At 41.9% G+C, this 22,418-nt stretch overlaps 2 protein-coding genes across 3 annotated transcripts in view; both read left to right on the forward strand.

Annotated features, from left to right (window-relative positions):
• The window catches only part of gabra6a (gamma-aminobutyric acid type A receptor subunit alpha6a), a 7,465-nt gene extending 6,193 nt beyond the window's left edge, over window positions 1-1,272 (forward strand). Inside the window, exon 10 of the mRNA XM_067599022.1 lies at window positions 228-1,272. Coding sequence (XP_067455123.1) covers window positions 228-249 — 22 coding nt within the window. The 3' untranslated portion in view covers window positions 250-1,272. The remainder of the gene's footprint in view (window positions 1-227) is intronic.
• A 142-nt stretch (window positions 1,273-1,414) lies between these two features.
• The window catches only part of gabrb2a (gamma-aminobutyric acid type A receptor subunit beta2a), a 31,175-nt gene continuing 10,171 nt past the window's right edge, over window positions 1,415-22,418 (forward strand). Inside the window, exons 1-5 of one of the 2 annotated variants that reach the window (XM_067599021.1) lie at window positions 1,415-1,585; window positions 1,706-1,806; window positions 2,246-2,313; window positions 12,402-12,622; window positions 21,667-21,749. In XM_067599021.1, the coding sequence (XP_067455122.1) occupies window positions 1,512-1,585; window positions 1,706-1,806; window positions 2,246-2,313; window positions 12,402-12,622; window positions 21,667-21,749 (547 nt within the window). In that variant the 5' untranslated portion in view covers window positions 1,415-1,511. The remainder of the gene's footprint in view (window positions 1,586-1,705; window positions 1,807-2,245; window positions 2,314-12,401; window positions 12,623-21,666; window positions 21,750-22,418) is intronic. The other variant, XM_067599020.1, reaches the window with a different exon arrangement.

Genomic DNA, 22,418 nt, shown 5'->3' on the forward strand with positions numbered 1-22,418 from the left:
AATAACAAGAGAGACAAGATGGAGAGCATGAGAACAGCTGCATCACATCTATTCCCTTTACATATTTTCACCATGTCCCTCGCTTGGTACTTTTGAAGAAGGCACTGAGAGGACAGGGAGCACAGTAACAGTTTCGGCTGTGCACATACACTGCAGATAGAGCGTCTCAGGCTGTGGAAAGGTTTCGGTATGCTCCTCTCACATTTTGCTGTATTCTGGTCTTGCAGGGACGTAGATACAGCCTCTTAAAAACCAAGAGGACCTGGAAAAGGGCACGTGCAGCCGGAGAGAGACCTTCAGCATCCATTCAGCCTCACCTCGCCCCCCCTCACCCCTCCACCCCCCACCTCCACCCATCTCTCTCTCTCTCTCTCTCTCTGTGAACAAGCTCTCAGCATTTGCTCTGCTCTCATCTGACAGAGGAAATGAATCAGAAACTCATTTATTCTCCTGCCGCACATCTATTCATTTCACAGGCTGTGACCACTGCCCACTTGTGTTCTGATCAGTAGCTGAAGAGCTGCCCTTCACGGGGCCTCAATCACTTTAAACCCCGCCACGTACACAACAACTTCTCTTGGCCCGGACCGAGACAGACGCCACACACATACAGTACACAATGACGCTAAGACACACACTTGAGACACACACACACACACAAACCAAGAAACACATCAAAAAGAAGTGGATGATATAATCTATGATGGCTGTAACTGGTGGTGATGCAACAGTGAACCAATGCTTTCAGAAGCCTGCCCTCTACAGAAGCATAGCTCCCACTACAACAAGATCAAAGGCAATTTAGAGGAGGCTCGCATCCCTCCTTGCGGCTTCAAAAATGTACTCAAACCTGAGAAAATGAATTGTGGGGATTGTGTTTTCCATCCCACCTCTCTGCTCTGGCACTCCGGTGCTCCCTTTTGCACTTTCAGATCTACTGCAGGTCCTCTGAAAACATTGCAGGGAAGAGCAGGATAATACCCATGGGTGTTCATGACATTAATTTTCTATTTTTGTATGGATGGTGCATGGTTGTTTGGGACAGATGTTTGTATATCATGCATATACCTGTGATGGATTATTCTGTTTTTTAACCATGTTAACATGTCTAGTAGCTAACATGAAAACTGAAGGAATAAACTTGCTGTTAACTTGTCAGTCTGACTATTTTTAACCCTACTGTGCATCCTGTTGTTTGACCTTGTCAGATTATAGACAAACTTATCTGCCATGTAATGAACATGAGGAATAAAACGAGTCTACAATTAACAATGTTGTTGTTCATTTCACTCCTGGCATAAATGCTTGTTTCTTCATTACGCACATCCACTTGTCCCTTTAATATTTTTCTCTGCAATGGAAACTGCTCATCCACCATCATCAGTCTCCACTCTTTGATCTTGGGCAGGCTGCACGCATGCGCCCCTCATTGGCTCCTCTGCACTGTCTGGAGTAAGTTGGATGTGCGCTCTCCTCACTCGCATCCCGAAACCGCCTCAAACACTGTTGCGATGGGGAGGATCAGGAAAAATCACTTTGGGATTTTGACTTTTTCCTTACTCGTGACTTTTGTCTGGGCTCAAAGGTAAACCGATTTTTGCATGTCTGCGTCCTCTTGTCTTGCCATGTAGCCGTGTTGAAGCGTGCCTGCCGTGTGATATTAATAAGCTTATTTCTGCATTACACCACCTTTTTTTCTCCCCAGCGTCAAGGATATCAAAGATCCAAGCAATATGCCTCTGGTAAAAGAAACAGTGGACAGACTGATGAAAGGATACGACATTCGGTTGAGGCCAGATTTCGGAGGTAAAAAAAAGCAAATTGAAAAACGGAATGTCATGTTTTCACACCCTCGGTGACGTGCAATACATGTTTAATGAATCGCAAAATCTGCTTTAATTTACATAATCATCCCTTCACAGACCAAATAGGCCTTTCCAATTAGGCTGTGAGAAATGATGTGCATATTTCATTTGATGAGGAGATTAAGACAAGGCTTTTTAACTTGATCGATCCCGCTCATCAATGTTTGATTATTCCACTAAAAAAGACGAAATGAGCGGCATTTTACGCTCATCTGCGTTGTTAAACATGAAGATTTTTTTGCTCAGGCTGATGGTGCTCATGTCTCCTGTAGGTGGAGGGGAGCAGAGAAGAACCTGTGCGCGCGTCACGAATTTGTTAAATTTATATGAAGAGAGAATTATTCAGATCTCTTGTGTTAATGCATCCTTTTCTTCCGCAGGTGCACCGGTGGCGGTGGGAATGAATATAGACATAGCCAGCATAGACATGGTGTCTGAAGTCAATATGGTAGGTGCATCTTCATAATTATTATCCCCCCTCCGCTTTATAATGTGGCCAATTTGTGCCTGGCACGGCTGGAATTCCTCTGAAGTGGGCTACTTATCACGGGTCAGTGTGTGTGTGTGAGTGTGTGAGTGTGTGTGTGTGTGTGTGTGTGTGTGTTGTGCCGGGCTAACCCGAGCCGGTTGTGAGACATCTTGTGAATATATTTTACTCGGGTGAAAGAGAAAAAAAAAATTGGGAGGCTTCCTCTCCCAAACACATCATCGCCATCCTCCTCTCAGTCCCGCATTTGCAGCTCTGGTGTGTTGCTGCATTTGAATTCAAAACACACACTCACTGGCGCACTCGGACGCACAGCCCTGGCTGCGCGCGCGGAGAGCTGCGTGCGTTGCGTTGCGTGCGTGCGTGTGCGTGTGTGTGTGTGTGTGTGTGTGTGCTCCTGACTGCTTCACGTTGTCAAGCCTCGGTGGTGTAATTTTGTTGACACGCACCCCCCCCCTCCTCCTCCTCCTCCTTCTCCTTCCTCCTCTCTCCTCTCCATGCAGTTAAATGAATAAAAACACCCTCTTCTCTCCAAAACTGGCATCATTTGGTGTTTTTTCGCCTTTTTTTTTTTTTTTTTTTTTTTTTTTTTAAATTCGGCTACCAATCACATCATCACCGTCTCTACGTAAATGATCTTCGTCCTACTTGTAAGATGACGTAAGCAATTTGTTAATAATACATGTCTGGTCACACAGCGGCATTGCAACAATTAACAATAATTAAATAAATAAATAAATAAAACAGCTCGGATGTTAAAAGCGAGCTCTGGTGCACAAGATGAGCGTCATGTGCGACTTGGAGAGGACAGGGGGAAAAGTTCAGCAGCCCATGCAAGAGCACCACCTATTGATCCGTGTGACAGACAGATAGACAGACAGATAGACCGCAGCCCACATGAAACTGACGGCAATTTTAACTGCTTCAGTGGTGCATTAGCTGTAGCTTCACTGCATTAAAGACACTCTACTTCTACTGTAGAATTACTGGTTATCAGAGAAGCTTTTTTTTTTTTTTGCTCGTGGGATTTTTGAAGCATTCAGAAAAAATATTAAGGACAGTCTTTGCAGAGAATTGAGAGTGTGAGGAAAGATCATTTACAAAGCAGCCTCTCCATGGACCAACATAATAGAGATGTTATATAATGGCATGAAAAACAAGTTTGCCACTCGGAATGGAAGAGGACGTGTTTTCTATTATTAATTGAGCCCTTTATTTTTTTTTTCTTTTAAAGCGAATGTCTTCAGAATGTGTTTTATTTTGTCTAATGGGTTTTGATTCATCATCCTGTCAAAACTGGATGTCTTACTGGCTGTTTTTTAAACTGTAATGATAAGTGTTTAGCAGATAAACACAGCAGCTTATGAGAGTTTGCTTTGCACGAGGAAAAAAAAAAAAAAAAAGCACTGAATGGTCAGAGCGTCTCCTTTGATGAAAATGATTTATTTTGGTGGAGGATGCAGCCAGAACGGAAGTGCCTTGGGGGTCCGGGGAGATTTGAAATAGAAACCCCTCACTCGCTTTCACCTCTCTCTCTCTCTCCCTCCTCCATCCTTCCCTCCCACCACTTTGACTGGATCCCTGGCTGTGACTCTGGGCTCAGCAGCCATGTAATCCACCTCTGCCTTGCTCCAAAGGGTTATCTTACTTAAGAACTAGGCATCTATGCAAGCATTCATATGGAAAAAAACACTGCTTCATACATCCCTGTGTGTGTGTGTGTGTGTGTGTGTGTAACAAAACACAAAAGTGTGCACAAACAGTGAATGGCGTCTGACGTCATGCAACTCCCTGTAGCTATGAGAGAGCATTCATCTCGCTCATTTCTCGGAAAAGCTCCCCCCCCCTCTAGATCCGCACACCCTCTGACACGACGGACGAATTTTGATGAAAAGTTATAAAAAAACCCGAAAAAAACACACAACTCCAAGATCTTGTCGGACTTGCGTTCCATACATTGTCGCTACCTTGTGAAAAATCCTCCCCGTGACTTACATAACCGGTCGGAATCTCCTCCTCCTCCTCCTTCTTCTTCTTCCTTCATGTCCAGCTCTCTTTGGTACAATAGAGGATAACAGCAGCTGACAAGATTGATCTCAGAGAAATCAATAATATCACCGTGCACCATGATCACGAGGATGGAGTTGGTGACCTGTGCTCAGCGCGGGGCCGCTTTGATCTTCCTCATCAGGGGCAGCCGCTTTTAAGATTAAAGTGCTGAGAGGGAAAACAACACGGAGAGGAGAGGAGAGGAGAGGAGAGGAAAGGATGAAACCGACGAAGGCAGTGAAGAACAGGGTGGGAGAGAGGTGAAGGTTGCTGTTATCAGTTTCACCGTCTCCTCTAATGATGTCTACATCCTGGTGGCAGCCGAGGAAAAAGTTACTGCAGAGCTCTCCATGAGATCTAGAGCCAAACGCTTCATTAACCCCCCTCAACACACAGATTCTTTTTCCACTTATGTAGCTTTAAGGCTGGAAAAATCATCTTATTCCACACAATCTTACACTATCACAGATATAACTCTTCCCTGAAGCGATATGATGTTCAAACTGAGTGAAATACTCAAACTCCAAGGCTCCGTGTTTCTTACGGCTGCAGAGTTACATCAAATGGAAATTTTGTAGATATCTTGTGCATCGTTTTCTGCAAAAATTAAGACTGACATGTTTGGGATCTTTAGAATCTCTTGATACAATTTAAGATAATCTGTGAGTTTTCTGCACAGTAAAGACTGGCCTACTGGTGCTTCACTCAGGTTTGAGGGATTAAAAACAAAACTAGACTCCACAACTAATTTTATGACTCTCTAATGAAAGGCTACAACTATGATTATTTTCATCACCAACTAATGTACAGATTATTTTCTCATTGAACGTTTTTGGTCAAAAAATGTCCATTACATGTTCAAAAGGTGCCTAAATATCTTGTTTCAAAACCCAAAGATGTTCAGTTTAATCTCATAAAAGACTAAGTGGAAACCAGTGAATTTATGCTTAAAAATGACTTAAATCATCTAAATTGTTGCCAAATAATTGATAATCTATTAATAAGACTAATTTTTACAGCCTTTTCTACATGATCACACCAACTTAATCCACACCAGATACGCCTGATTTTGCCTCTACGCTACGTGAACCTGAAGGAAAATGGAGGAATCTGCTGTCAGGAGCGAAAGGATTTGAAATCAGTGTTTGTGTGCAGGCCTGCCATCATGGCGGTGAGCGGGGTTTGGGTTGTAAACAGCTGCTCGCTCCTCTAATTAAAGATAAAAACGCCTCTGGTGGAGAATGAACTCTGCATTTTGGTCGGGGCTGATTGAAGCCATTGTGGCATGTTTCTTCTTGTGTGGGGAGCGTGCTGACATGAAGGGCATGATGCCTGTTTGAGTGGGATTTAGTAGTTTTGGAGGCAGGTTTGCATATGTACGAGTCTTTTTTTTTTTGGTGCATTCTTGTGTGATCCACAGCGATGGCCCGTTGAGGCTCAAAGGTCAGCCATGTTGTCAGGCAATAAAAATCTGCAGGTCAGTCAGCACTGTGGTAGCAGCCTCGCCTGCATGACATTACAAATGTGCTATTTTGAGAGGGAAGTGTCCTCCGAGTACGAGGTGTGACCACACATCCTTGCTGGGTGGGCTATGTTGACTCACTAGGGTTAGTGCAAAATATGGCACAGATATGATATCATGGCCGAGAGACCCCCCCCACCCCCCCCTTTCCCACCATCCCCAGTTTATCTCTCCGTGTTCCTCTCTGTCTGTCTGTTCTTGCTCTGGCATCTCGCTCATCACTCATCTCCCTCACTTAGCAGCTGAAATTGCATTTGCATAATGCTGTTTGTTTTTGCTGAAATCACAGATCCAGGAACCGAACCCTGGTTATGGTGCATTAAAAAGTGTTCTGCACACAGCCAGTGCAGCTGATTAAATACAAGTCGAGTCTGTTGTCTCAGCAATGCATCAGTGCTGCATATTAACATCTCCTGCATGCCATCCATATGTTGAGTAGAGCTACAATATTCGCTCCGAGGCTGGAATAAGGAGGGAGGTAAATGAGTATTTTCCCTCCTCGTCTTTTCTTCATCCTGCTCGTTAATTACATGTAAAATACCTGAGGTTGGTGGTTGTTAAGAGGCACTGCCTGTACTATAATACTGTTCTCTGAATGTTAATTAGCTGGCTGTGAATTAAAAGATTTAAACAAACCAGCTGTGGTGGCTTCTGGGATGGAGGAATTAGTGGGGCGTGAGCGTTCCCTTTATTACGATCATTATCCTGACAAGCGCTGGTTTCTTTACATGAGTAAGAGGATCTGGCCATCAGATAACGGGAGCCGATGACCAGCGGGAACGCAGCGCAGGCCGCAGCCTTACTCGCACGTCTGTGCGAGAGAGAGACGCGGCTTTCTTGTGTCTGTGAATTAGCAACCATTTTGATCTTGTTTGTCCAAACTGATCCTGTTCCATTTTATTTTCAGCTTGTGGAAAATAAGCTTGTGTTATTTTTACTCAGTGTTGCCATGACAACACAGCCTTTTTTGGTGAATCTAGGGAAGTCAAGGAAAGCAAAGAAGGCCTCCTCTTTTTCTAGGGGCTTTTTCAAGGTTTTAACGTTTATAATCCAGGTGAAGGTTGATGCCAGATTTTTGGGAGTTTTTAACTTTTAGTTGATATGTTTGTCTTTTCAATAACTGATAATTACAGGGAATGATAATGATTATAGTATCTGAATAAGGCTACAACTGATAATTGGTGTATAAAATGTCCAAAAATACTGAAAAATGTCCATTACAATTCATCAGAGTCACCTTCAAATTACTTGTTTTGTCCAACAAACAGAACAAAAACTTAAAGATGTTCAGTTTACAGTGATGTTAAATATAGAAAAGCAGCAAATTCACACATCAGAAAAGCTGGAACCAGCAGCAATTTTGCCTGATAAATGATTATTAACTAACAAATTGATTAACCAACTAAGTGTTTCAGCTCTAATCTGAAATGTTAGAGTTTGATATTCACTGTCACTTCTTGGCTATTACTCAATCTGTCACATTTTTATACAGACACATTTAGTTTATTATTCTTTTTTTTTTTTTTTACATTTAAATATAAGAATTATTTTGTCTCTCTGTTCATCCGGTGCTGCTTTGATTTTTCCCGCTCTGTTTGTTCTGCTGAGCTTTTCCAAAAAGCTTAAGACAAGAATGCAGGTTGTCCAGAACAATGTCATTAGTTATGCTGAGTGGACACACAGAGTAACAGATTAATATGGTCAGCAGCATAATTACAGCACAAGAACAACACTTAATCCTGCAGCTTTCTTACATGCATGCTGGTTTCACTGCTCAGTGTTTATTCCGCAGAGACCGGGTCTCGTTTGTAGATAAAACAATGTCAGTGGCAGAACATGAGCTGTAAAAGACACGATTACTGTATTTGTGAAAGTAAAACCCAGTAAAGAAAGGTGTTAATCACATAAAGTGCCTATATTTTATACATTATAGTTAAATATTCTAAAAATGGTTGTGTGACATTAATTGTGTAAATTTATAATTAATGTCAGTTTTCCTTTCCTTCCACTAATGCATTTTAGCCAAATGAATCAATCAGATTTAAAATAATGAAAGAGTTTTTTTGTTTTTTTTTTCTCCTTTGGTTGGTTTGCCATTTGCTTAATTACCAACACTTACCCTTGCAGAGTCCCGCTGCAATAGTGATGTTACGCCAAGTTTAAATTGGTCGTAATATCCTTTCATTATGGCCGTTACGGGGGGAACAAAAAAGCTGCGTGTTTAAAAACAGGGAGTAAGTTAGCCAGCTCCATTAAAAGCCTTTAATGTGTTGATGACTCACTTAATGATTCTGTCAGGCACTTTCCCCCCACTGAAGCTAAGTAGCTGAAAAATGACCCATTGGAAAGAGAGTCATAAAAGCGTCAATGTTGTCACTTCCCTCAGGATGTATGCGGCAGGCAACTCATTCAGAATGCACTAACTCCCCCCTTGACCCCAAATATTTAATTTGAAGACTGTACTAAACCGGACACAGTGAGGACAACAAATGAATAAACTCAGCTTGACCAGTTGACGTGCTGTGGCGTCTCCTCCAGCTAGTAGACGGGAAAGCAAAGGGACAAGAGGCTGCGATGTCTGCAGACGAGCTTGTTACTGCCCAAATCGTCTCCTCGCGGTCGTGCACAGTGGATGTTGTTACTATCAGCAGACTCTTCCCTGCTTCTACTCCAGCGCTCTGCAGCAGGACACGGCAGATGAAAGCGTTAGCAATACGGTGGATGTTTGTCTGGCGCCGTACGGCAGCAGAGAGCAGAGCTGTCATACCAACACTTCATGGATAGTTTAAAAAAAAAAAGGAGGGAAACAGAAAGTGTTTTTTTTTCTTTTATTACAAGGACTTGAAATGTGCTAAAAATGAGCATCAGAGTGACTTCACATGTGGACGTGTCTCTCTTTTCTTTTTTTGATCTTGGCAGCAGCATTATTAAAATACTAGAAACACAAATAACCATAACTCAAACTGGCGAGATGGTTCCGTTAAAGGAGAAAAAGTGAATGCTTTAACGTCAGCTGTTTCTTCAAATGAACAAACAGAGCTAGTGTGTGTGTTGTGTTTAAGCTCGCTTATTGGCAGCTCCCTCCCATGTCGGTTGTGACAGCTGATGTAGTTGTAATGGAGGTCTTGTAACAACCGTAGCCTGTCAGATTTCTCAGGGAAACACAAATGTACTCCTTGTCACTCTGTCAGACTCTTAATGGGGGTTTGTTAGCCCAGAAACGTATCTGTAGTGAGACTGTCACCGTGCAACCATGCCTTGATGTTTTTTAAGTTAGCCGGGCCTTGTTTGATCTTCATCATGTTTATATATTCAGTGCTGTCATGCTGGGGTTTTTTTTTTTGTTTTTTTTTCCTTCTCTCAATGTTGGTGCTCTCCACAAGATGTCTCCCTCACTGTTGCTCACTGGGCCGTCTGTGTGTGATGTTAATGGAGTTTCTGAGGAGTGCTTGTGACAAGGAGACTGAAGGTCGCTCCGGAGGCCGACACTCCGACATGGGATGGTCTGCCTCTCAGTTATCTGCAGCTTTTTTGGACGCTTCATACTGCGTCGTCCACCTCACCTGCTTCTCTGTCCCTCTTTTCCTCTCTGCTCCTCATCTGTGAGGAGGAAGAGATTCAGCTCTTAACACATAACGTATTAAATATCCTGTTTGTTACTCAGAAATTATTTTTAGTCCAGGAGAGTAAAAGTTAAATCAAGTCAGACTGCTTAATTTACAGGATTTTGCCCTCTGTGGTGAGTTAATGAGAATGTACTGTGTGAAGAAATGCTTTGTTTTGGTGTTTTCACTTGCATATTTAGTACCAGAGCTGCACCATATTAACAAACTTGCATATATTGCAGAGTTTTGCTTAATATTATAACATGAATATCATATATATGCAGATTTTTTTGACAGAATGTCTTTATTAGCTTAAGAAAAAAAAATACTATAAAATGAGCATGTTGACCAGTTTAAAATTTACTGCAACATGATTTTCCTGCATGGTAATAGAAGAGATCACAAAACAAAATGTACTGCCTCACAACACGCTAGTCTATGCTGCACATTTGGTTCTACAATTAATCAAGCTGACATTGACTGCACTTAAAAAAAAACAGAGAGGTGGGAGGCAGCTGTATTTTGTGTCCCTCTCGAAGCTCAAGTGATGTCCGAGCAAAGGTAAACAGCACCATCTGTAAGGCCGTAATTGCGCTGCCGTTTTTACAGCACGCACAGCCAGGAGGCAGCGTGCAGGCCCAGGTGTTCCCTGTGCATCTCTATACTCTTAAACCCCCAAATGTACACGATTATACACACACACATGCACACACACACACACACACACATAAAAATGAGAGCAGGAGCCTTTGAACACAGGCTCAAATAACTTAACAGCACATTTCTAAATGATTCTCATTCAATAATCACTTTTCACAGAACACATTTTGACATGTGTCAGTAGAAAAAGCTCAAGTGCAAATAATTAGTAACATCTGTGCATTTCCTGCTATAACAAGTTAACATGTCTGCTGTGGAAAAAAAAGCCTGTAACTGCAAATTCTGCTGGTGTTGAAACAATTAATCAATCAAGCGATTGACTGAAAATGAATTGGCAACAATTTTAATAATTGATTAACCCTTTAACTTGTTTATCGAGCAAGATGGCACCAAACATTTGTGCTTGTTCCACCTTCTCAAATGTGAGGATTTTCTGCTTGTCTCTGTTTTGTATCATTGATAATGATATATCTTATCTTATCTGTTTTGAAGTTTTGAATTGTTGGTTGGACAAAACAAGAAATCCTGTCAATGTAATTTTGACAAACCTTGACCTCTGGGTAACAGTGACGGGCATTTTAGGACAGTTTTCCAGCATCATTAGTTGCATCCCAACCCTGTTAATATCATATACAGATTAAAAACTATGAATGTGAATATCAAACATCTAAAACCTGTGTGTATGTGCATTTGGACGTGCGCAGACACCAGACACACTCACGCTCTGTTGTTACCGTATCCACCAAAATGTCAAAGGGTGTTTCCCTCCAGTTATGTTGAAGACAGTGTAGAGCAAAATATTTTTGTCCATGAGACCATGTGGGTGAATAATCTCTGCTTCAAAACAATCACGTTGCTCAGACTGTTACTGCGGGGCTCTAGTTGATATCATTTGATTCTAATTTAGTCGGGGAGAGGCTTGCCGTGTTTCTTCCTCAATATGGCGAAGGATGGCACTAAAGACAGGGACGTATTGCGGGGAGATGCTGCCTCAGTGTGTTGATGTACACCGAGCCTGCAGGCAGCAGCTAACGATCCCAAAGGTGATAGAGATATCCGATCGACAGCCTGATAATGAGACAGAGAGGGAGCGAGTGTGTGAGAAAGGTTCAGTGGGAACTCTTGTAAAACAGGATAAGGATGCACCCGTCCTCGCTCGACTTTTCACTCCTGTAAAAAAAATCAACACGTCAGCACCTCACATATTTTTAGATGCCCCTTTTTACACAATCTTTGGTTGCACACACTGCATGAAATGAGTTTAAGACTAAAGCAATTGCTTTGCAGTGTCACACCAATGTGTGACGGCAAAAAAAAAAAAAAATGGCTTGGAAACATAGAAACACGGTGATAAGTAATGATGATGGCTGTTTGGAGTAAAAGCTCAAAGGCCTCGTTTCACGGGCCGTATTTTTTAATTTGTTTTCCCACTCAGCGATTGCGCTGCAATACACTGTAACAGAGCCAATCCAACTGCAGTGCTATGTTTCACTGTGGGTGTGTGGGTGTCAGTTTTTAACAGTGAGAAGCAGAGAAAGAGGAAGAGAGAGAGAGGAGGTACAGTTTACTGCTACATCTCTGAGCATGTGTAAAAAAAAAAAAAAAAAGAACTGCACAGTAAAGATGCAGTTTTCTCACTGAGGTTAAATCTGGGAAACTTTCTCCTACATCTCACTCGTTCTGGTTATTTATTACTTAGCAGAATTAAAACGCAGGAGCAGAGAAAGGGAGGAGGCCCCAGCTGCAGAAACCTATCAGCCATTTGTAATATGGGCAGTATCGTCTCTGTAAAGCGGAAAGTGCCTTCACTCGTTCAAGTGGAAGCAGATATTTTTAGCGTGAGACAATAGTCAGCCAGCTGAGAAAGTTCCCCTCTGGTTATGGTCTCAAAATTAAGTGAGGATAGTTGAATATTAACCCCCCAACCCTCAGCCACCATGGCCTCTAGTATGGGTCGTGGCCTTTCAGACCACCAGCGACCTTTTGGCTGACCTTCTCACTATGCAGAGTCCAGACAACGTGCTGTAACACATCCATGGAGGCATGTTCAAACGCTAGCGCAGGATGACATGCTGTTGGCGCTTGATGTGTTTCCCACTTGAGATGATTGTGGAAAAAAAAAAAAAGACTGAAAGTGTTTGTTGTTTGGCTTTATGCTGTAATTAGGATCAGCGTTATTGATTCTCACTGTGGCTTCCTCCTCTGTCATCCAGGACTACACCTTGACGATGTACTTCCAGCAAGCATGGCGGGACAAGCGTCTCTCCTACTCCGAGATCGCCTACAACCTGACTCTGGATAACCGAGTGGCCGACCAGCTGTGGGTCCCCGACACCTACTTCCTCAACGACAAGAAGTCGTTCGTCCACGGAGTCACAGTCAAGAACAGGATGATCCGTCTCCACCCTGACGGCACGGTGCTTTATGGACTCAGGTAAGCCGTTTACAGCTGCCCTTCCCAGCGTCTCATAATTAGTAGATTGATCACGAAGCTTAATGAAGTAACAGGGTTGTATCTGATGCGTCGTATCTGACTAAGCCTTTTTAATAACCTCAAGTATTGAATTTTTACCATTGTGGCTCTTAATTTCATGAAAGAATGTATGTTTAAAGGATAATTCTGGTTTATTACAGCTTGGGTCTCTTTTATCATAGTTTTGGCAATAATACTCAACAGATAAACAGCTGAAATCTGAGAACGACATCACTAAAAGGAAGTCCAACAGGGCAAGACGCATGAGCAGAAAACAAACCCCATACTTATTTAGAAGCGCAAATGAAGGTAGAAGGTCACGGTCGAAGAGGCTCACTTCCAAATTTCACTTTGACAAACTGTACTTACAGTGTTGCTGAGCAATGAGGGATTGTTTCAGACGTTTTGGGTGTGCTCAACTCAAAATAAAGTGGTTAAGATCAGCGGACCGTCCAAGAGGTTGGAAAGTTATTCTGAGAGTTTAACAAGATTGGAAAGAAGACAAAACAAGGAAAGAGGAATTTATTTGTGTTGCACCTATGAACAGCGTGGTCATAAAGAGACATTAAGACAAGATATTAAAAAATATTTTAAAAAATAAATAAATAGATAAAATATAAAAGGACACATACTGTATATCATGGTTGAAAAAAGTAAAATAACATAAATGATAACAATCGGATACAACTGAATAAAACAGAATATGATTACAGTGGAGTGCCAGATATGAATATAAATAGTCCCAAATCTAATTGAATCCTCCATTTAAAGGTGCAGTGTGCAGAATTTTGTAGAATCTAATTGAACGGACTTGGCAGAAATGGAATATAACATTCATAAGTATGTTTTAATTAGTGTATAATCCCATGAAAATAAGAATTGTTGTGTTTTCGTCTTCCATGGAGGCCACCATGTTGCACCGTCATGTTTCTACAGTAGCCCAGAACGGACAAACCAAACACTGGCTCTAGAGAGGGCCTTTCAAGTTTTTCGCGAGTTTGGCAGCTACTGTAGTTTCTCCTACACGCTTGGAAGAGGAGGGGAGGGGTATTCAGTTAGTTACAATCTGCAACCTCACCGCTAGATGCCACTAAATCCTTCACACTGCACCTTTAAAAAAACAACCAGGGATCTTTATAGACAAACTAGTTCTCAAATTTTTACATTTTTCTTCTGAAATACCGAAGATTTTTACTTCTTCAGGGCCTATCTATTTGAACAATTAAAATGAAATAATTATAGAAGAAAACATCATTCTTTGGTTGAACTGGTCGCATGAGACCTGTGACTGTTCGGGGTCACAAGGAGGCTTTTCTTGGCTGTAAATGGTCAAACCAGTTGGTTTGTTTACAACCTGTCTGATCACTTGTGTTTCATGACACACGTGTTCCCAAATCTCAGTAAATACTTTGATGAGAACAATGTTATTATAACCAATAGAGACAAAACTACAAAAATAAGACCTAAGATGTAATAAAACTGACTTCTCCTTTACCAGCTGTGTATAGGAGGAGGTACATGCCTTCATGTTTTAGCCCTCCACATCCCCTGATGATCATCAATAATTGATTGGTCATGATCAATAATGAAGCAGGGTGGTACAAACAGCTGAACTGAGTCTGATTGTGCAGGATGGTTCAGCCTGTCTACAAGACATCTCTTTGTGATGTTGGACTGTGATGCCTCTGAGGAGACTGTCATCCATAATTGATATCTCATAATCAATAATGTAGCAGTTCAATACAAACACTGAATCTGTATTTGTACTGATGCTGCGTATTTGACTGCACAGGCTAGCACAGCCCGTCCATCACTTTGCTGCTGCCTCCTCTGATCTGTCGCCTCCTCTTCATACAGTATGCGTGTGTGTGTGTGTGTGTGTGTGTGTGTCACTTGTGCAAATGATCTCAGATTAGTGTCCGCGTTTAAAAGATGAGATTATTGTTGCTAATTCAAGATGTTGCAGCATTCACTCATTCTCTCTCTAGGCTGAGATGCCCTTCTTGCGCAAAGACTGCTTAAAAAATTTAAGTATCTGCACTGCACCAGATTATTCATCGCTACATTTTGTTTCAACAGTCGAGAAATGTAATTTATAACGCTCTGACTCAATTATATAAGCCCAACACATATTTTTTTTGCATAACAGCCAAAAAGGAATGGAGGCTAGGAGAGGGCTGTTGTGAATTTGAGAGTGTGCATGCAGCAGAGAGATGTGGTTGTTACCTCAGATACGTTGTCCTTGTCAGTGCCGGTGCCTCCCGGCTCCTCCATTATTTGGTTCGTGGGTTTGGTCCAGGTTTTATTTGATGCTAGCAAGTCCAGACACAAGCTGCTGTCAGAGTCAGCCCGGACCAGATGCCTGTGCGCTGTGAGCACACTGACACATACCTGTAGAGACGGGCGGGCTGGTTGCAACAGCAGGGCTTTAGTGGATGTGGTGGAAGATGGCTAACTGAGAGGAGTCCTCAACGGGAAAATAGGACGTATGTGAACACACGTCCAGTCAGAGAGTCTGTGTCGTTATCTGCTGGGCTGAGAGCAAAGTTCATTCATTATTATCAGTGTAAAGATGGAAGTATTAAGCTCCGTTACTGAAGTAAAAGTACCACAATGTAAAGATACTCCATTACAAGTAAAAGTAAAGCATTTAAAATACTATGAAAGCATTATCAGAAAAATATCAAAAGTAAACAGTCATTGTGCTACGACTATATATCATGTTATTGAATTGTAATTACTGATGCATCAATATGTAAGCAACTTTTGAATGTTGTATTTGGTCGAGCTGGAGCTAAATTTAACTATTTTACATACCGTTGGGTAGTTTAATCTAAAACTGTGCATCATGTTTTAAAGCCAATCACATGTTTTATATGTAAAATCTTAATCTGTAAAGTATCTATGGCTCTCAATAAATCTAATGGAGTCAAAAAAGTAAAATATTTCCCTCTCAAATGTGGTGATCTATAAGCTTAAAGTAGCACAAAATGGAAGTATTCGAGTAAAGTGGAAGTCCCTCAAAATCGCACTGAAGGACAGTACTTGAGTAAATGTTCTTAGTTACCACTGAAGGTCAGTTTATGATATAATTATCACCATAAGTGTGATTCTATCTGATTTTCAAAGATCAATATCCACTGTCTGTGCTTGTTTGCTACATTTATTTGTCAACAATAAACATTAAAGGGACACTATAGATTTTACATGTCAAAGTCATGAGGAGTTTTACTCAGCCTGTGAAAACAGTTGTATGATGTCTTCTGTGGTTCTGAAATAAGCTGTTTAAAATGAGTAAATAATAAATAAATAATAATAATAATTTGCTCAGTTTGGGCGTGGAGACTACAGAAAGCCTGTGTTATAAACTGGAGGTGTGGAATTTGGAGGAGGTGAGTTATTACCACATGCATGATCAAATGAAAAAAATGCTATCGAGTGCATTATGGGAAATGTAGGATCAAGTGTGCAAGGGAATTTAAGACAGGATATCTCATCCTCAGCTATGTTGATTCTTCATTCTTTTTCAAATCTGGCTTTTGCAAGTCCCTTTAATCTAAAACAAAGAGAAGAGCTGCTTTGTACCAGATCAGTCACTGGAAAGTACAATAAATACTAAGTGCAGTGAACAATGACTTCCATGTTCTCGTTCCAAACCTGCACAGTTATAAACACTTTTTCCACCCCAGCATGCAACCACTGAAACGCTCTGTTAACAGTGTACAAACCATCGGTGTTAGAGTTTTAAAATTACAACATCATGCCGTGTTTCTAAATCCTTACATAATAAGCGGTCAAAGTAAACATATTATTGGCCTCAAAGGTGAATGTGGATTTGTGCTGAACTAACGGAAATTAGCTAACACCGTACCTGGGGAACACCAGTAGATTAGAGCATTGTTTAGTTTGCAGGAGGCATTAGATGTTTGTGTGTGAGTGTGTGAGTGTAGGATCTGTGTCTGTGGGCGGGTGGGTGTGTGTGAGTGGGCGAGTGTTATTTTCGGGGTGCATGCAGAGGAGGAAGGGTGAGGGTGTTGTTTACTCCTTATTCCCTGGATATATAGTGCATCCCAATCCTGCCAAATCCTGGTCTTCAATTACCAGGAGGAGCAGAAAATTACAACAGTGCTCCCAACTGTCACTTTAGAGCTTGGTTTGACTCTCGGGGAGAGGCAGTCTGATCTAATTACCCAACCCCTGAAAAGGCTCAGCCAATAACACAGATACCGCCCAGGCAGCAAGGAAAGACACACACACACACACACATATACACAACAGAAAAACACAAACTCCACTTAAGGTTTCATTTTATGCAGGAAGAGAGGAAAGACCAAAAAAAAAAAAAAAAAAAAAAAAACGTTCCGCGCATGGCTCGTGATGCGTGTCGCTCAAAATTCACAGAGAGAGAGATGGAGAGAGAAAGAAAGAGACATGAAGGTCAGACTTCATTCAAAATGGAGAAATTATTAGGATTCTCCCTCCTCCCTCCCTTCACTCTCCCCCCCCCCTCCTCCTCCTCCTCCTCCTCCTCTTCTCTGTGAATATTGTAGCTCCTTTTGTGAGAGGACATATCCTTGTGCTATGGAGACTGACGTCCTCTTTTGTCAGGGCGAGGAGCGTTCCACTCTGCAGCTCAATAGATGACATCGCATGGCCAGGAGGAGAAAGCTGCTGAGTGGAGGAAGAGGGGGGATTTAAATCAGCCTTTTTTTTCTGTCAATACCGTCAATACGGGCTTAGCGTCGCCTTCAAAGTTACCCATCTCTCTCTCAAAACTACTGATCAGGCAGGGCGGTGTGTATGTCGAATGTATCTGGATGTGCCTGTAAATGCAGATTAAGAAAACGCCGCTTTTATGGGGCATGTTTTGGCGCACACACGGGACCCTCTTTGTAGAGCCACTGCAGACATTTTATTTTCAAATTTGGCAGTAGCCTGAGCAGGGAGAGACAATCCTGCGTGCCATGTTTCCTCAGCTCAACATGGGCTCTCTATCCAAAATGGAGGTAGCTTCTCCATCTTAATTCAACTTCCTAGCTTCATTACAACATCAGTGAGGTAAAAATGTGATCTGTTGGCGAGTGTCAGTTTAATTAAAGAGTGCGCAGGTTTGTAACCTGCTCGCAGAAATCTCTCTCCCCCCTCTGCATCCGCTCACTGCTGTGATGCTCCCTCGAAATGAGATTCTGTCTGGGAATTTGTGGTGGTTGTGTTATGTCCGTAAACAAGGTCATTTGGAATAAAGGTGCACAGGCTGCCTTAGGGGGGGTCCACACACACACACACACACACACACCATACACACACACACACTGCCTGGGCTGAACTGTGAGAGAACATGTACGGAGAGGAGAGAAAAAAAAACAAAACAAAACAAAACAGGCTTTTTTAGAACTCCATGTCCTATTAGCTCCGACGCAGAGCAAATGTAGCGTGTTTGAATCTGCGTGATCTGGTAGAGCGTGGCCTCTCCTCCGGCAGGTTGGGATGAGAGAGGGACTGGCCCCTGATGTTGATGAAGAGCAAACAAGCCTGTGCTTCATGAGCACTGCTGCTGCTGCTGCTGCTGCTGCTGCTGCAGAGGTCCACGGCAGACTCTCGCTGCAGCGGAGACGAAGAGGAGGAGGAGGAGGAGGAGGAGGAGGAGGATGAGGCAAAGACGGGGAGGGAATCCTGCAGAGAAATCCTCATCCGTCTCTCCTCCTCGCTCGTTATTTGCTGTTTATTAATTGTTAGCGTGGGTATCGGACGCGCTAGCTGGGCCAGGGGATGCAGCCGCAGCTCTTGATCAGTGATGCTGAGTCTCTCCTCAGACAAAAAAGCTTCGAGACTTCTGCTGATGATGTAGGTGGGCTATAAATAGGCTGTTATTTTTACCCCTGCCATTTTGGCCTCATTTCCGCTTTTCCCCTGCGCTTCCTCTGCCACCGCCATGATTTAGTGGTGATGGTGATGATGGTAAGTGATGAGTGACTGGCTGGCGAACGCAACATCCCAGTAAGTTTTGACCATAAAGGGGTAAACTAGGACAGAAATAAGACTCCTGTGTTAATCCCCCAGTGCACCATGGCCCTGCTAACTGGCTCTTATATAAGAGCCCAGAGAGCAAGAAAAAGGAGGCAGAGAGAGAGAGAGAGAGAGACGGAGAGCCTGAGTGTGTGTGTCTCTACATCTCGAAAAAATGAAATCCCAAACTTGCCAGGCTGGGCCCAGGGGAGCTGCAAGTCTTATGTAGAAGGATTTCAAATAAACTTTTGCTCTTAATTATTAAAGACAAAGCGCTCTTCAAGTTTGTAGTTATGATGAAGTTAAGAGAGGAAAGACATTGTGATTTAATTCTTACTGCTCCAGTGTCCCTCTGCTCAATAGTACGATTGTTTGTTCTCATTTGATAAGCAGGGCCGAGTTCTGAAACTGGTTTTGAAAAATAAAAAAAAATTGGGTACCACACATGCTGCATAAAATGTAAAAGTCTTTTTTTTTGTTTTGTTTTGCTGTTTATACCGTAGGTGTTATGACAATATGCAGTATCCTGTCAGACTAAATTAATTTGTCTGTCATCAGAGATTAAACCTCATGTTTTATACTATGACAGTTATCCTTTAATATCTGTGGGTGTGTTGGGTCATTGTGCGTGAATGTGTAAATCAATGAGCAGAACTGTTTCATGGCAATAGTTTGGATTTTATGTTTGATTTTTTGCATCAATGTGATGAATAGATGAAGTTTAATTTGTTCAATTCACCAAAAACAGACATTCCTATCTGCTGATTTTATCCATAAACAGTTTATCAGATTATTTACCAGACAATTAACTATATCATGATATAAAATCATACAGAATTATATAAGGGATTTAATAAATATCGCCTACTTCTATTATCAAGTTAAACTGCACAGTGAGATTATTTCAAACTGTTTCTTTATAATACAATTATAAAGAAAATAAAATTGAAACAAGTTGATTTTAATTAGTTATTATGTTAAGTTGGGCTGCAACTAACTGTTTTCAGTATCAGTTAACGTGCCAATTATTTTCTTAATTAATCGATTAATCTTTCAGTCTATAAAATGTCCATCAAAATAACTAATGAACTAATTCAAGCCTACCAAACTCCAGAGCCCACAGCGACGTCTTCAGAGGTTTGCTCAGTCTGGTTCAAAGTTAAGCTTCAACCTATACTGGGAACTCTCCCACAGGCTGCTATTCTTGTTAATGGTTGCATGATGCTATCATGTTCTATATCAATCAGTGTGTGTGTGTGTGAGTGTGTGTGTGTGGTGGTGGTGATGGTGGTGGTGGTGGTGGTGGGGGGGCTGTCTAACAAGCCTAGGTTGCTAGATTTAGTCCCTGTAGTTACATTGGGCGTCCAGTTTCTCTCAGACAGCCCTGGGGCTTTGGCACGGCCGGGTGCCAGTCCGTCTCAGCTCTGGCCAACTTGTCGTGTGTGTAGCAGGAAGTACGTCACGCTGAGTGAACCTGTCGGATGCGGCTGGCTCACGCTCCATGACTCTTCATTACAGGATTGTGTGACCAGAGGTTGAACTGTTTTATCTGCATATGGGACGAACATAAAACCAGTGCTACGACCCAGTTCCATATATATTGTATATAGCACATGCAATATACTATTTTTTATCGAATACTGTTTTTGCAGTTAGTACACAAGAAATAAATGTATTTCACCATTACACAAACAGGAAATGATGCAATAAATGCCATCGTATTATAAACTTTGACTTTGAAACGACACTGTGCAAAGAAAAAGGTTTTTCACAAAATGTACTTTTTTTTGTTTTCCAAAATATTTCTGGAGCTGTCTCACCACCATCCACTATCAATTTTAATTATTTGCAGCTGTGAGCAGCTTCTGCAATCCCTTTGTTCACTGTGATGCACTGATATTGTGGGACAACAGCTCGCAATGATATTAGTTAGTATGCAAACTGACTTTTTCAAGCATATTTAAAATGTGGACAAACGACATACTCAAAACTAAACTTAGGTTGTAAAGAGCTATAAAAACAAGAAAGCTAATGCCAATATCACAGAAAACACAGACAACAAAAATCAAAATGGTATCACTTTCCAATAAGTCATCCCATATAAAATGTTTATTTCTAATGGCTGAAATTTTGGTTTGCCAGGTTGTGAAAAATCTTGTAGGCAGGTGTTTATCCTTTTATTTTTCTAATAATGTTGGTAATTTCTTACTAACTCTGTAGTAATCCATTCAGAAGTCTGTAGTTATGTTAGTGAGTCATTAATAAAGGGTATTTAATCCATCATGTCTGCAGTTGTAAATGTTATCAAGCTGTTAATAAATGGATCCAGTCAAAGGAGATTTTCACAACCTGGCAACCCAAAAGTTGCTCTTATTAATAGCTTGTGACTGATCAATAAAGCATCAGTGAATGACTCATAAAACAATAACAATTAGCTACAACTCTGCATAAATTATTAGAAAGTGGTACCGAAAATGTTTCATTTGGTTAACCAACAGCCAACTAATTGCTGCAAAAATGTGCTAAACTGGGCTGTAGTGCTGAACTGTGGCCTAAGAGAAGATGGGAGTATTTTTTTGTCGCTTAGTTGACCAGCGGAGAGAAGAGAAGAGAGAGTTAATAACATAAGAGGGTGGAAATGTTGAAGAAAAGCATTCTGAGTTAGTTGCAGGAGGTGCAGTCTTGGTTTTATTCAAATTTAAGGAGCAGATACACCAAAGCTACTAGTCAATCAATTAATTTTCTTCCACCACTAGGATGACTTTGTCAGATCTGGCAAAGTGTTGAGTTGATCTTGAAACACCTTTTAATGACATTTTTTATTGAAACCTGCTGTTTTCTGATGAATGGTTTCACATCAGGCACTGCTGAATCATACAGATTTGTCATCATCCTGCTTTAATGTGTGTATCGTATTCAGTGGTGAAGGTCAAATGAGATGGACGCTGCTTGTGGCTGCCTTGATGAATCCTTTATATCCCATCCCACTCTGTGTCTAGGATCACCACAACTGCAGCCTGCATGATGGACCTGCGCCGCTACCCTCTAGATGAGCAAAACTGCACCCTAGAGATCGAAAGCTGTAAGTACCGTTGTCCCTGACAACCAGCTCTCACTCCCACACGTAGACGTAGATTTAAACAGATCCCACGTACGCATACAGCTCTGAAATCTGGAGCTGCAGGTTTTGAAAACATGTCTGCCGGCCCGGTGGCGGCAAAGGTAGAGGGAAGGTTGATAAGACTGCATGTAAAAAATGCTGAGAAAGGCTGATGAGATATCAGGAGATACACATCAAGAAGAAGAACATCACTAATGGCTCACTGACTGATAACATCCACCCTAATTAATTCAACTCCACTGGCTTCCAAAGCGTGGAGGAGCTTGATTAGGTCCAGTGTTTCAGGGTTGTGCTGATTGTGGATGTTATGTGCGGCATTCTCCTGAAACTGCCTCCATGTTTGTACAGTACAAAGAGCTCATTTCACATGAAGTTTGTAATTGTACGTGATCCGGCGTTCTTGAGCCGAGGGAGGGAGGGAGCACGGAGGAACATGAGAGAGAAAGACGAGGTCCTCTGCATGCTTTATCTGGGTCCCCGGAGAAAAGGATTATGGGGCTGGGATGTGGTGTAGGGCTCAGTCTTTCCGGGTTTGATCACACTATTGCCAGCAGCGTTAAGCAGCACAAAAACAGTGCGGGTCAGAACCGCCTCCCTCCGCTCCTCTCCCATTATGCTCGCCATCTCTTC

Source organism: Thunnus thynnus, chromosome 9 (genome assembly GCF_963924715.1).
Source record: "Thunnus thynnus chromosome 9, fThuThy2.1, whole genome shotgun sequence".
NCBI classification, from domain to species: Eukaryota; Metazoa; Chordata; class Actinopteri; order Scombriformes; family Scombridae; genus Thunnus; species Thunnus thynnus.